At 40.1% G+C, this 14,324-nt stretch overlaps 1 protein-coding gene across 3 annotated transcripts in view; it reads right to left on the minus strand.

Annotated features, from left to right (window-relative positions):
* NEK11 (NIMA related kinase 11) overlaps positions 1-14,324 on the minus strand; it is a 272,607-nt gene that overhangs the window by 142,901 nt on the left and 115,382 nt on the right. For all 3 annotated transcript variants that reach the window (XM_075827127.1, XM_075827126.1, XM_075827128.1), the window contains exon 4: positions 11-129. In XM_075827127.1, coding sequence (XP_075683242.1) covers positions 11-129 — 119 coding nt within the window. The remainder of the gene's footprint in view (positions 1-10; positions 130-14,324) is intronic.

Genomic DNA, 14,324 nt, shown 5'->3' on the forward strand with positions numbered 1-14,324 from the left:
ACAAATTTACCTCTCATGCATGTATTGGACTCCAAGGAGTAGTTGGATAAACCATTCTGTCACTTGATCTTCAGGGAATATTTCACCCTTATTCTTGATTTCCTGTATTCTACAATCAAGGTCACTGCCCTAAAAATTAAAGACAAAACATATCAGGAACTCAGAGACAATGAATCTCCCATTAAAGACCCATAAAACAACAGATACATGGTGATATAAAGGAAGAAAAGATGGAAAGTAGACTGGTTCGACATCTTCTCATTTATAAATGCCATTTATTGTGTCATCATTTGAAGTGAAAGGGTAGACACAAATAACCAGTTTCACAGATGAAACATGAATGCGTTCCACCAATAGTACATTATGTACGTGCTGTAGTATCACTTTTAGACTGATTGACGTAAAGTTTGTGACAACTGAAGACTCAACTATTTGGAATGTCCAGAAGTATTTATCTGCTGAGAAGCCAGAAACGGATGGATGACGTAATTATTATAAATGACAGAAAGAAATTAATTCAATATTTATGACAGACAGGAAAAGCACTGATGCATTTTAAGTTTGCTGTTGTTAAAGACTTTTAATGCATAAGTGACATAAAACAATAATAGAAATATAATGTACAATAAAATGAAACAAAAATGCTATTGAGAGTCTTAAAGGGGTTTTCCCATAATCAATATTTATCACCTAACTTGTGGATAAAAATCTGATCGGTGGTGGTCCAACCGCTGGGATTCCCACCGATGCACAGAGTGGGCTTACCTGGCCGTCCCTGTGCGTCCCATATGAATGGAGTGGTACTGTGCATGCTCAGCCATCGCTCCATTCACTTTCTATAGGGCTGCCGCTCGGCTATCTCCGGCAGCCTTGTAGAAAATGAATAGAGGTTTGGCCAAACATGCACAGTACCACTCCATTCATATGGGGCGCACAGGGACGGCCAAGTAAGCCCTTTTTTCTTTTCTTTTTTCAAACGGAATTCTATGTTTGTTACATAAATATGGCAACACATTGCTCTAAACTGTAAACAGCAACTCCAGAGGTTTGCTTTAGGCCCCATGCACACGAACGTGCGTTTGTGGCCGCAATTCCCCCGAAAATCCACGGGAGAATTGCGGCCCCATTCATTTCTATGGGGCCATGCACACGACCATAGTTTTTACGGTCCGTGCACGGCCCGGGAGCCCGCACCGCAGAAAGAACGGACCTGTCTTATTACGGCCGTGTTCTGCGGTCCGGGTTCATTGAAAATAATGGCCGCGGCCATGTGCATGTCCCGCGATTTGCGGACGGCTCGCGGCTGACAGTCCGCAGCCGGCCGGCCCGAAAATCACGGCCGTGCACATGGCTACGGTTGTGTGCATGAGGCCATACATCAGCCACTTGGACATAAGAAAAGTAAAAGAAAACAACCTATTAGCTTCTATAGGCATGTAGTGAGCATGCTCTGTGTCATGTGCCCTCTGCCCACTGTGCAGGGATAGGAAAATAGTGTGGTAAGGAGGTATAAAAAATGAAGGAAAAATAGCAATCTGCATTATTATTTTGTGATTGATACAATTGTACAGCTATACGGTGTCAATGGCGGGACTTTCATTAGTAAAACGGTCCATTTGTAAAAGTCTGTTTGTGTCTTATTCTCAATTTAAAAGAAATACCCAACGATACATAAAAAAAATACTTCCTCCAATTTTGCTTAATTTCAAAGCAATATGCCATTCCTTTGAAGGGATTACATTTGTTTGGGTAAGCAAGAACAGCCCTATATAACATACAGTAATTAAATTCATTGGTTTTCAAAACAAATCATTTCATAATGTCTATTTAAGTGTGCAATGTCAAGTTTACATTCCAGATCAGATGTGATTGTTGTTCTAAGCCTATGCGTACAGTATAACTGTAATGTAATTTATTGATGTATAGTATATATCTATATATATCTATATATATATATATAGATATATATATATATATATATATATATATATATATATAAAATGTCAAAATCAGTGCTACATTTTGTAACATGAAATTTTAAATAAACCAGTATGACTATAATTTTTAGTATATTTGAGATTGTAGCACCTAATGCAATTATTATATGACTGGTAATGATTAATGTATAACCCCTGTAAATTACATGTTATATGTACAGCAAAAATCCTTTATCCGGCGTACGTGCGACCGAATAAATTCTAGATTATCAAGTATTTTGGATTATTTAACCATCATAGAAATGAATATAAAACTCACTTATAAAATTACCGTAGTACCATGTTGAATAAAGATCATAAGCCATATTCTTAATTTATGTGGATCATCATTTTAGACCGTAACCAAACAAAGAACAGTGAAAATATATTTATTATACTATTCTAAAATGATTTCTACAGACACATATCAAAACACTGTTCTGATGATAGACCATCTTTTTTTTATATTTTATTATTTTATTTAGTACAATTTTCAATACAAAATTTTCAGGTGTATAATTACTTCACATTTTGCAAAACACACTACAAATAACAATTTCCCCCATCCCAAGAAAGAGTAAAAACAGAGCAGAGAAGGAAAAAAAAATGTTTTTTCCTCAATTTACCTTAATATAAACAGTTTTCTAACATCTGGGAATACCTCATTGCACCATCTTCCCCATCGCTGAGAGAATGGCCTCGTTGGTATCAGATTTTTACATGAAACTCCCTCAAGATGGCTTTATCTGGATGATAGACCATCTTTAACCCCTTAGTGACCACCAATACTCCCTTTTCACGGCGGTCACTAAGGGGCCTTAGGCTAGGCCGCTACCTCTTCCCGACGACCCAGTCTAAGTCCTCCACGGGTATCCCATGCAGGCTGGTGCCGGGGCTTGGCTGTCTGATGACAGCCGGGCTCCTGCTCCAACGACCACGATTGAAGTTTACTTCAATCGCGGCCGTTTAACCCGTTAAATGCCTCGGTGAATAGCGACCGCGGTATTTAACTTGTTTACAGAGGGAGGGAGGGAGGGAGCAAATGCAATTGTGGGCCTTCGATGGGGAGCCATGGCAGCCGGGGGCCTGATAAAAGCCCCCAGGTCTGCCCTGGGCATATGCCTATTAGAATAATGCTCTGGTATACTAAGTATACCAAAGTATTATAGCAGCGATCTAAAGATTGCATAGTAGAGTCCCCTAGTGGGACTAAAAAAATAAGTAACGTGAAATAAAAATTATTAATAAAAATTACAGTAAAAAAATAAATCCATTTTTTTTCCATAAAGAGTGGTTTTATTTAGTAAAAGTGTAAAAAAATAAATAAAAGTACACATATATGGTATTGCCACCACTGTAATGACTCAAACAATAAAGTGAATATGTAATTTAAACCACAAGGTGAACACCGTAAAAAAATCATCCCGCCAAAAAAAAAAAAAAAAAAAATCACTACATTGACGGAAAAATTAAAAAATTACGACTGTTGGAAGTGACGATGCAAAAACAAATAATTTTAGTTCAAAAGTGTTTTTATTTTTCAAAAGTCGTAAAACATAAAAAACCTTATACATATGTGGTATCGTCGTAATCGTACCAACCCATAGAATAAAGGTAACGTGTTATTTACGCCGCACAGTGAATGGCGTCAATTAAAAAAGCATGGAACAATGGCGGAATTTCAGGTTTTTTTTCTATTCCCCCGAAAAAAATACAAAGTACAACTAATCCTGCGAAAAACAAGTCCTCATACAGCTATGTCGACAAAAAAAGTTCTAGCTCTTTGAATGCGACTATAGAAAAACAAAAAAAATTGCTGGGTCATTAGGGCCTAAAATAGGCTGGCCGCTAAGGGGTTAATGACTGATCCATTTTATATTATACACAAGTGTAAAAAATGTATCCTACATGGAGCAGTGGACCTTTAGGGTCAGTTAACACAGTTTTTGGCACTGATTTTGACACAGAAACCGTGTCGGAGTCAGCGCCAAAAAATGTCCCCATTGTTTTCAATTGGAGGCAGAGGTGTTTTTTTTCCACAGGCGGCTTTCAATCTCTCGCGGGGAAAAAAAGTGGCATGTCCTTTCCTGCTTCGGTTTCCACATCTGACCTCCCATTGAAATCAATGGGAGGCATTTTTTTGCCTACAGTCCTTGCATCAGCTTTACTTGCCACAGCCAATATAAACACAGTGAAAAAACACTGAAAAAAAAATGCATGCAATTCAAAATCTGACTCAAAATTCCTGAAGGAATTCTGAGGCAGATTTTTTCTGCCTACAAAAAACTCTGTGTGCACAGGGGTTTATACTACCAGTCAGTATTACTATTGCTGTATATTATATTGTCATATATATTTATTTTTATTTAATAGCCAAGTTGAATTGCAAATATTGTAGCATTGTCCTGAACCTGAAAAAAAAAATGAAAAATCAACCTTGCACGCAGTCAAGGTATTTTGAGGATTTTTGACAACTTCATCAGGTTGAGACCTTGGTAGTCGTAAATCATGCTAAAATATGATTAATGGCCCTTAAGTGACAAAAGACTGTAGAAGACTTCTCATTGTGGTATTGTTTTTTTATCTGAAGAAACAGCTGAAAATACACACATTAGATTACATTACAGTATTTTGTTTAATTACTTTGTTATTTTGTTTTCAGATTGTGGCATTTACATAAAAAAATATGTTTTTTTGCTAAATATTTTTTTTTTTTTACAATAATATGGTTGACATGGTAGTAAAAGACACAGAAGTGGATAATACCCTGCTAACCCTTCTTGCCCCTTCTCTTCCCTCTTCATTGACAATTCTGCCTTGAGCTGAATACCTGAGTAATCAGAGGGGCAAGTTGCTAGGGACATGTTGTATGAGAACACCATTGAAAAACCTGTGGTTGTCATGCATTGTATCCCTAGCAGCCAAACTGCCAGACATTACTCAAACAATCAGCTCAAAGCCTGCAACTGCGCATTTTCACTGCAGCGGCCACTGCAGGCTAAATTAAGTATTACACGGCCAGCATTCTAATGAATGAATGATCATGTAAAACAAGTCTTTCAAAGAGGGAACTGTTCTTTCTAGTTGCTCTCTGTTTGCTAATAGTGGGGAGTCTCGAGCCCTTTATGACGTCCATGTGTTATAATAGTGCATATGGACAAGGGTTGTTCCAGTTAGGCAAATTGTACATTTTATACTATACATACCAAGACACACTTTCTTAAAAGGGTGCCCCATAAGCAGCAATGGTGATGGGTACAACTTATATATACCCCATCCTGATTCTGCCCCTCTCCTACAATGAACACAGGGTCTGCGGGGAGAGCTGTAAGAGAACACCCTGGTTAATTATTGATTTAATAATCCACTGTGTACAGAAGTACCTATGTTATAGAATAGGCACTCCTACAACTCTACTGTGGCACCCATCCCCCCAATGTGCTCCCATAATTAGTCCATAGGGACAGAATTAAGATGTGATATATGCTAGAAAGTTGTGCTCATTGCTGTCTACAGGTATAATGTAAAGGGGTGTTCTATATATTTATATCTATGTACATGTGAGTGCAGTTATACCTCCAGAGATAGGTGTGTATCTCTGCCCTCCAGGGGAGGGGGAAAAGACAGTGGACACATCCAATGCATTCCCACTGCCTGCCCTCCCCCTTGCCAAGGTAATGAGATTCCATGGGGGGGAGCCATAAACTGCCCCATGCCCCCCTTTCACGTGCATGAGCATGTGATGTCACACAGATGTGCATGGACAAGGTATAAGAGGGGCAACAGGCATGCTGATCCCTCTCTCACTTCCTGCACCCATCACAGAAGCTGTCTTGTTTCCTGCTCCCCACCACAGACCAACAGACCTCCTGTCTCCCTGCACCCCTACAAAGGACCCCATGCACCGCTAAGTATCATCCCCCTCTCTCTCCCCTCTCCTACCCTTCTCCCCATAACCCCTACTTCCCCTGGTTACCTTTTTCCTTCCCTGGTATACAGATTTCCCCTGGTATTTAACCCCTTGAGTGTATAGGGAAAGTTAGTGCCAGGTGGGGGCGGGTCACAGAAGCACAAATGAGTGAGTGCACTGTAACTAGTCTGTATGTTTAGATAAGTGGATGGTGGTATAGAATAGAATTGTGATACCTTGTTTATAATACTGTGCCACGTGTAGTGTCGGTGTATTCAATACATATTAAGTTGTTATGTGTATTGGGATACATTGATGCTTTACTGTGATTATTTACTGTGTTTGGTGTATTTTATATCTATCTACTGTGTGTATTAATAAATATAAATTGATTTAGTATACAGTCGTATACACTTACTTAGCTGCAAAGCTATTAGATTGGCGTTAATACAAGAGAAAGGTAGGGGAAACTAGGCATAACCCTAGTGGCCCTAAGATAAAGGAGGTAGTAAGAGTGGGTGCCATCAGCCAGTGAACCCCACTATTACACCAGCCCTGTAACATATGAAACTACTTTATTTTGGTGTAGGTTATAAAGACACTATTTGCATAATTTGATAGAAAAATTGTATGTGGCTACAAAGATTATGTGAGTAACATTTCAATAATTACTGGAGAAATCTACATTTGACAGAGGGCGTTCCCCTGTTCAGGACCCAAATTCATTAGCCAGAGTGGAGAGCGGCTACAAAGAACAGCTCTCCCTCTGTAGGACCACGCAACCTGCCATAAGTGAAGGATGTTATCCATTCTATAATGGGTGGGGCAAGACTGAACATTAACTTTTTAAAGGTATACTGACTATAAATTTATGTCTACTGAGCTATGGAAGTATCTTGCCTTTTTTACAAATACAATTATAAAGAAATGTTAAATTGGCTCTTGGGTTGTATATTATGTTATGATTTGAGGTGAGAGGTCAGCAATAATGAAGGGCTAGACCTCCCTGATAAATATTTAAAGAAAGTCCACCACAGTGGACAATACATAGAACGTCAATTAATATCTTTATTCTGCCCATAATAAAGACATGTTTTTCAGTTTTCGCTTTCTTAGCTGTTATGTGTACATTACTAACATCCTCTATTACTTTTAGGGCATGTCCAGACGTGGCGGATTTCTTCCGCAACTGTCCGCATCAATGCCGCACAGAATCTGCGTTGCAGATTCTGTTGCGGATCTGCCCAAAATGGGCATTAAATTGATACAGACTAGCCGTTGCGTATTGAGGTGAAAGTACTTCCCTTCTCTCTATCAGTGCAGGATAGAGAGAAGGGACAGCACTTTCCCTAGTGAAAGTAAAAGAATTTCATACTTACCGGCCGTTGTCTTGGTGACGCGTCCCTCTTTCGGCATCCAGCCCGACCTCCCTGGATGACGCGGCAGTCCATGTGACCACTGCAGCCTGTGATTGGCTGCAGCCGTCACTTAAACTGAAACGTCATCCCGGGAGGCCAGACTGGAGGAAGAAGCAGGGAGTTCTCGGTAAGTATGAAATTCTATTTTTTTTACAGGTTGATGTATATTGTGATCGGTAGTCACTGTCCAGGGTGCAGAAACAGTTACTGCCGATCGCTTAACTCTTTCAGCACCCTGGACAGTGACTATTTACTGACGTCGCCTAGCAACGCTCCCGTAATTACGGGTGCACACACGTAGTCACCCGTAATTATGGGTGCACACACGTAGCCACCCGTAATTATGGGTGCACACACGTAGTCACCCGTAATTACGGGAGCCCCATTGACTTCCTCAGTCTGGCTGTAGACCTAGAAATACATAGGTCCAGCCAGAATGAAGAAATGTCATGTTAAAAAACCAATACGCTCCGCAGCACACATAACATCTACATAACATCTGCGGACTTCATTGCGGAATTTTGAATCTCCATTGAAGTCAATGGAGAAATTCCGCAATGAGTCCACAACCAGTCCGCCACACGTCCGCAACAACCATTGTATGCTGTGGACACCAAATTCCGCACCGCAGCCTATGCTCTGCAGCGGAATTGGATTTCCAGAGCAATTCCCGCCACGTCTGGCCATGCCCTAACTCTAACCTCAGGAGCCTAACTAGAATGGACCCTGTGTCGTTAAAAATAAGATGAACTATAGAAAGGCAAACCTCATCATAACTAACAGCTAATAATTGAGTAGTTTGCCGTCATACAATGGAAATTAGAATTCATTCAAAGTGGTATTATTTTAGACTGGCCAGTCCAAAACGTTTCATGACGTGTTCATGCTGCATTGCACCCTTTAAGCTCAGATTGTAAAGTACTATCTATGGCCATAGGACTAAGGATATGTTCACACGCAGTGACCAAAAACTTCTGAAAATACGGAGCTGCTGATTTTCAGACGTTTTTGTAGAAATTTTACGGCCGTTATTGGAGCTGTTTTTCAATGGAGTCTATGAAAAACTGCAAAAACGGCCCAAGAAGTGACATGCATTTCGCGGGCGTCTTTTTACGTGCCGTATTTTGACAGCGACGCGTAAAATGACACCTCGTGGGAACAGAACGCCGTAAAACCCATTGCAAGCAATGGGCAGATGTTTGTAGGCGTATTAGGGCGTTTTTTCAGGCGTAATTCGAGGCGTAAAACGCCCGAATTACGTCTGAAAACATTGCGCGTGAACATACCCTAATACTGTATATAGAGCAGTGTTCATATATATATATATATATACCAAAAGACAAAAGAGCAAGTAACAGCACCAGGACTTCAGCGTTGGGGAGATGTTGGTTTATTCACCACCAGGTGGAAGAGTGAGCAACGTTTCGGTTCACACCTGAACCTTTCTAAACCGAAACGTTGCTCACTCTTCCACCTGGTGGTGAATAAACCAACATCTCCCCAACGCTGAAGTCCTGGTGCTGTTACTTGCTCTTTTGTCTTTTGGTATTCTAACCTAAGGAATTGATTCATCCTTCTACTGGTAACGTGCACATGGCCTGATGTTCAGTTTGCATTGAGTGCTGTGTTTTCCTCTACTTTATATATATATATATATATATATATATATATATATATATATATATATATATATATATATATATATATATATATATATATAGTGAGCTACATTATATTAAAAAAAAAGAAAAGTGTGTCAAAGATATGATAGGGAGCAGCCAAAGCCATGTGACAACATTCAGAACTCTGGTCGGTATTGGTTCAGAGCGCACAAGACTAAAGGAGGTGCACGAATAGGGTCCCAACCCAATCACATGTGAAGAAGTATCCGGCACACAAACAAATGTGGTTCAATTTTTCTGTTTTATTATATTGAATTTGATGCCATGGGCAAGGTGCGTGCAACGTTTCGGTCCACAGACCTTCGTCAGGCACTAGATCCCACTTGGCGTTTGTCTATTCTGTTGTTGAGCGCTGAAGTCAGTATGGCGGCTTGCCGCTTGGTTCTTGGCCATACTGACTGCAGCGCTCAACAACAGAATAGACAAAAGCCAAGTGGGATCTAGTGCCTGACGAAGGTCTGTGGACCGAAACGTTGCACGCACCTTGCCCATGGCATCAAATTCAATATAATAAAACCGAAAAATTTAACCACATTTGTTTGTGTGCCGGATACTTCTTAACATTCAGAAGTCTGTTAGGATTTATGTGTAGAATCCGCTATCATTCCGCCAGTAATGCATGTGAATGAAGCTTTTTAGAAGCCGTTCATACGCCCAGGAAAATATATATATTTAATTAATGCAATGCATTTTAAAATCGACAGCATGTTCACTATTGTCGCAGATTCCATAGTAAAATCCTGTGGATTAGCTCCGTTGAATTACAATCTTTGTGCGAAAACGCTGGACAATCCATGTCACGAATCTGAGTTTCAGCCACGGATTTTCTAAAAAATCTACGGCAGATTTGCCACAGGCAAATCCGGCCCATGTGAACAAACCCCAAATGTTATATGTGTAAACAATGATAGCAAAATATTAATAAAAACCAATAAAACAACCAGAAATTTTCAGTGTGAAATATGCCGCTAATACTCTGCCAGTCTAATTTTCAATTTCAGTACCGCTAAGGCTGCCTTATTACCATTAGTACAACATAATATCTGCAGCTGGCAACAGCTCGAAACCCATATACAGGATGCCAAAAGACATAAGTGTCACCTGAGCCACTTGGGAATATTGATACGACGTCTATGCAGAAATTTGCCCATATAAATAAAGCAAAACTTTATTCCAATTTCAGCAAATAAATGATAATCTTTTGAATAGATACTCTAATATGCTTTCTATAGCAATTCCTCATGGTTTTCAAGATCTCTGCTTGCAGTCAGTCAACATTAACTTTCATTGTAAGGGCTTGTCCACACGTAATGGAATTGCTGCAATTCCGCATAAACTAGCTGAAATTCCGCTGTGGAAAAACTCAATTTCCTGCGGTTTGTACTGTAGAAAATGGTTTGGAATTTGCTGCGTTTTTCTTAATGCTTGGAGATGGTGACATCTCCTCTGAAAAATTTAGCAATTCAGTCCACTTTCCGCAGCAGGAATTGACATGCTGCCGTACAAAAAATAAATAAATACATTTCTGCAAGGAAATTTTACGCAGCGTGTGGATGACATTTGTTGAATCCCACCTACTTTGTTGCTACTGTATTCTCCAGCATATTTTCTGTCCGCAATTCCAGACAGAAAATATGCAGCAGTCCATTACATGTGGACAAGCCCTTAGGCTGGGTTCACACGACCTATTTTCAGGCGTAATGGAGGCGTTTCACGCCTCGAATTACGCCTGAAAACACGGCTCCAATACGTCGGCAAACATCTGCCCATTCATTTCAATGGGTTTGCCGATGTACTGTGCCGACGACCTGTAATTTTACGCGTCGCTGTCAAAAGACGTCTCGTAAAATTACAGCCTCAGCAAAAGAAGTGCAGGACACTTCTTGGGACGTTTTCGGAGCCGTTTTCTCATAGACTCCAATGAAAACAGCTCCAAAACGGGCGTAAAAAACGCTGCGAAAAATGGGAGTTGCTCAAAAAACGTCTGAAAATCAGGGGCTGTTTTCCCTTGAAAACAGCTCCGTATTTTGAGACGTTTTTGACTCTACGTGTGAACATACCCTTTGGCTGGATTCACACGACCATGTTATGTCCGTAATGGACGGAACGTATTTCGGGCGGAAGTCCCGGACCGAACACACTGCAGGGGGCCGGGCTCCTAGCATCATAGTTATGTACGACAGTAGGAGTCCCTGCCTCTCCGTGGAACTACTGTCACATACTGAAAACATGATTACAGTACGGGACAGTTGTAGGTCTAGGTATAAACATTTGTACATGGTGATGATCACACACGTGCACAGCTCGTTATAAGACACAGCTTTGATTGCTGTAATCAGTCTAGCACCTGTGTCCTATGGAATAACAGCAAGCAGAGATCTTGAAAACCGTGAGGAATTTATACAGAAAGTACATTGGAAAATTGTTTAACTTTGCATTATACAAAAAAAAATAACATGCATTTGCAGAAATCAGAAAACCTCTTCCATTTCTTTCCTTTTTTTTTCTATATAAATCTTTGGTCTGACATTATACACCAGGTATGTTTCTTGAAAATAAAAAGGTGCGCATTCTTAGAAATACAGTTTTTGTAGGTCCAGTAATATAATGAAACCAATCTGTATTCACCTTGGGAGATAACCTTGTCATAGAACAGCTTGACCATGTAGCCCTTCAGCATGTTTGCCAAAGGTCTAGAGCGATGGTATTAATCTTACGTGTCAGCTGCTATAGCATATAGAATAGTATAAAAATATAGGCCCTTATTGGCATGATGAAGCTATGGTTAACTTTTCTTCTATTTTGTATTACTTCATTATAGACTAATATATATATATATATATATATATATATATATATATATATTATAGTACAGGAGAGATACACGACACTCCATTTCTGTTGGTGCACAAGTAGGATTCCGCTCCGTAATATTGTATAATATGACCTCGCCACTCATATATTTTGCTTTTGCAATTTCAATGTATTTCAAACAATCCACAGTACAGTTTGAGCAATGTCAGTCACGTGTGCTATTATTACATAATGACGACATTCCCATCATGCTGTGCATTGGTTGATGCGTATGACAGACGAGCATGCCCCCGTCCACATCACCTGACCGGAAGGTGCTGTGTCACATGTTTCAATATGAAAACAGTCTATGCACATCGCAGTACAGTATAAAATCCCATAGCCGCAACTGTATAATGGCATAATCATGTCCAGTGAAGTGTTTTCCGACAACACAACAGAATCAGCAAACGTTCTCGCTCAGATTCATCTCTCGAATGATTTTCTACAAGTTCCTAATGAATACAGAATAAGAGATTATAAACGCGAATCAAGACATGCATTAACGAATCCTCAAGATTGGCTTTTCACCCTACCGTTTTTAATGATGATGACGAATACTGCTTGACCTTTGAACAAATCATGAACAAGTGATTATTCGATATGATGACACTATTTGTGGACTATTTAAATAACTCTATTACAGCATCTAAAGAAAAAGTTGGGGCTACTGAATCGCAATTGTCTTCGACATTGCCAGCCAAGGAATTTTCTTCTCTAAAAGAAAAAGTTCAAACAAATCATCGTACGGAGACTAAAATAAAGAAATTTGCTAAATTTGTACGAGAAACTGAAGATTATCAGGAAAAAACGGTATATAGATTCCAAAAGAAAAAACTTTCCGCAATTGAGGCTATTACAGAGAACGGTATGGCATCACTGGAGTACTTTCTATCCAGCTCAGACAGCCACAGACAAAGCTGTGGCCATTTTTTAGGATCATGCAGAAGACAACCGCCCGGAAGAAGACAAGAAGATGGGCAATGTCATAGGAGCCAGCCGACCAAACATGGCGACGAGGTGACAGGTACTGACTTGCCTCTAATAAACAACATTTACTCTAAAAACCTTAGTCTAGCACAACTGCAACTATTGCAGAAGGGACTTTCACACATTCACTTACAACCATCATCAAGAAATAGCTACTATTACAAAAGCAGCCGACAAGAGTGGGGCCAAGGTGATTATGGATTAACAGGATCATATTGATTACATTTGATCTAAGTTAGACGCCTATTCACCAATCCTACAAACACTATTTCTCTTCAAATTAAAGGGAATCTGTCACCAGCATTTCACCTATTAAACCAGCAATACCTGGTGGGAGTGGGTGATAAATCTATTTTACGTAACCTATAATTATCTTCTAAGTAGGCTCTGTACCTTTAGTGTTCTATTTTTTAGTGTTCCCGCACCGTATGCTCATGAGCATAAAAGAGTCATATCTTAATTTGAAAAGCGTCCTATCTTCATTCCTCAAGCATTTCTGAGTTAACCCCCACCTCCTTACTTTTGATTGACAGCTCCTCGCCTCCCCCCAGCACACACGAAATCCCCCTCTTGCGCATTAATGTCCTGTTCTGCTGCATGCGCACAATGGTACACCATAGCGATGCATGCAAGGTAACTAGATTTGAGGCCTGGACGAAGCAGGGAAGGGTATCGGACCATACATGACAGACACGTGTGCTATCTCAGACGAGATTTTGGCATTCAGGACGGGCCAGTTTTCGGCGGTGGGCGGGCATAAGAAGAGGAACGAACGAGACTGCCGGATTATTACCATAAATGGCGCAAAATGTTTGCAGACCGTTATTTACGGTCAGAGGAGTTTAGGAGAGGGGATGACGGTAATAAACCTTTGACAGTAGCGGTCAGCGATGGGTGAATAAAGTTCAATGTGTGAAATGCTGGTGACAGGTTCCCTTTAAGTTCAAAGGTAAAGAGTGGAGGCAGCACAGCAGAACAAGATAAGCCTCCAGTGCCCAAATGGGTGCCAGACTCCAGGGAACCAACTTGTAGATCCCCCAATGTCCAAACGAAAAGTAAAAAGGAGAGGCGGCACTCCAAGCAGATGTTGTCAGAAAAAAGGTAGATTTATTCTCCCATCAGTGCAAAACCCAGTGCAACATTTCAGCTGCTCAATGCAGCCTTTGTCAATCAAAATATAAGTGAATAACAGACGTTTATACGTTTGTGGGTGGGATTATGACAAGAATTAACATAGTGATTAAAATTCAGGTAGAAATATATTGCAGGAAATGTTTTTTTTTAAAAAAGAGAAACAACATTGCCATAATAATTCTTCAAAATGTTCTAATGGCATATCAGCAATACATCCCAAAAAATCTGTGAATAAAGTCTAAAAAACATCACTCACCCAGGACTCAGAGAATCTATCAATGTGGTCAGCTGTAGTAAAAACAGCGAGCATCCGGTCTCAGAAACACATGACTAGAATCTGGTCATGTGAAATTAACAATGC

Source organism: Rhinoderma darwinii, chromosome 5 (genome assembly GCF_050947455.1).
Source record: "Rhinoderma darwinii isolate aRhiDar2 chromosome 5, aRhiDar2.hap1, whole genome shotgun sequence".
Lineage (NCBI taxonomy): Eukaryota > Metazoa > Chordata > Amphibia > Anura > Rhinodermatidae > Rhinoderma > Rhinoderma darwinii.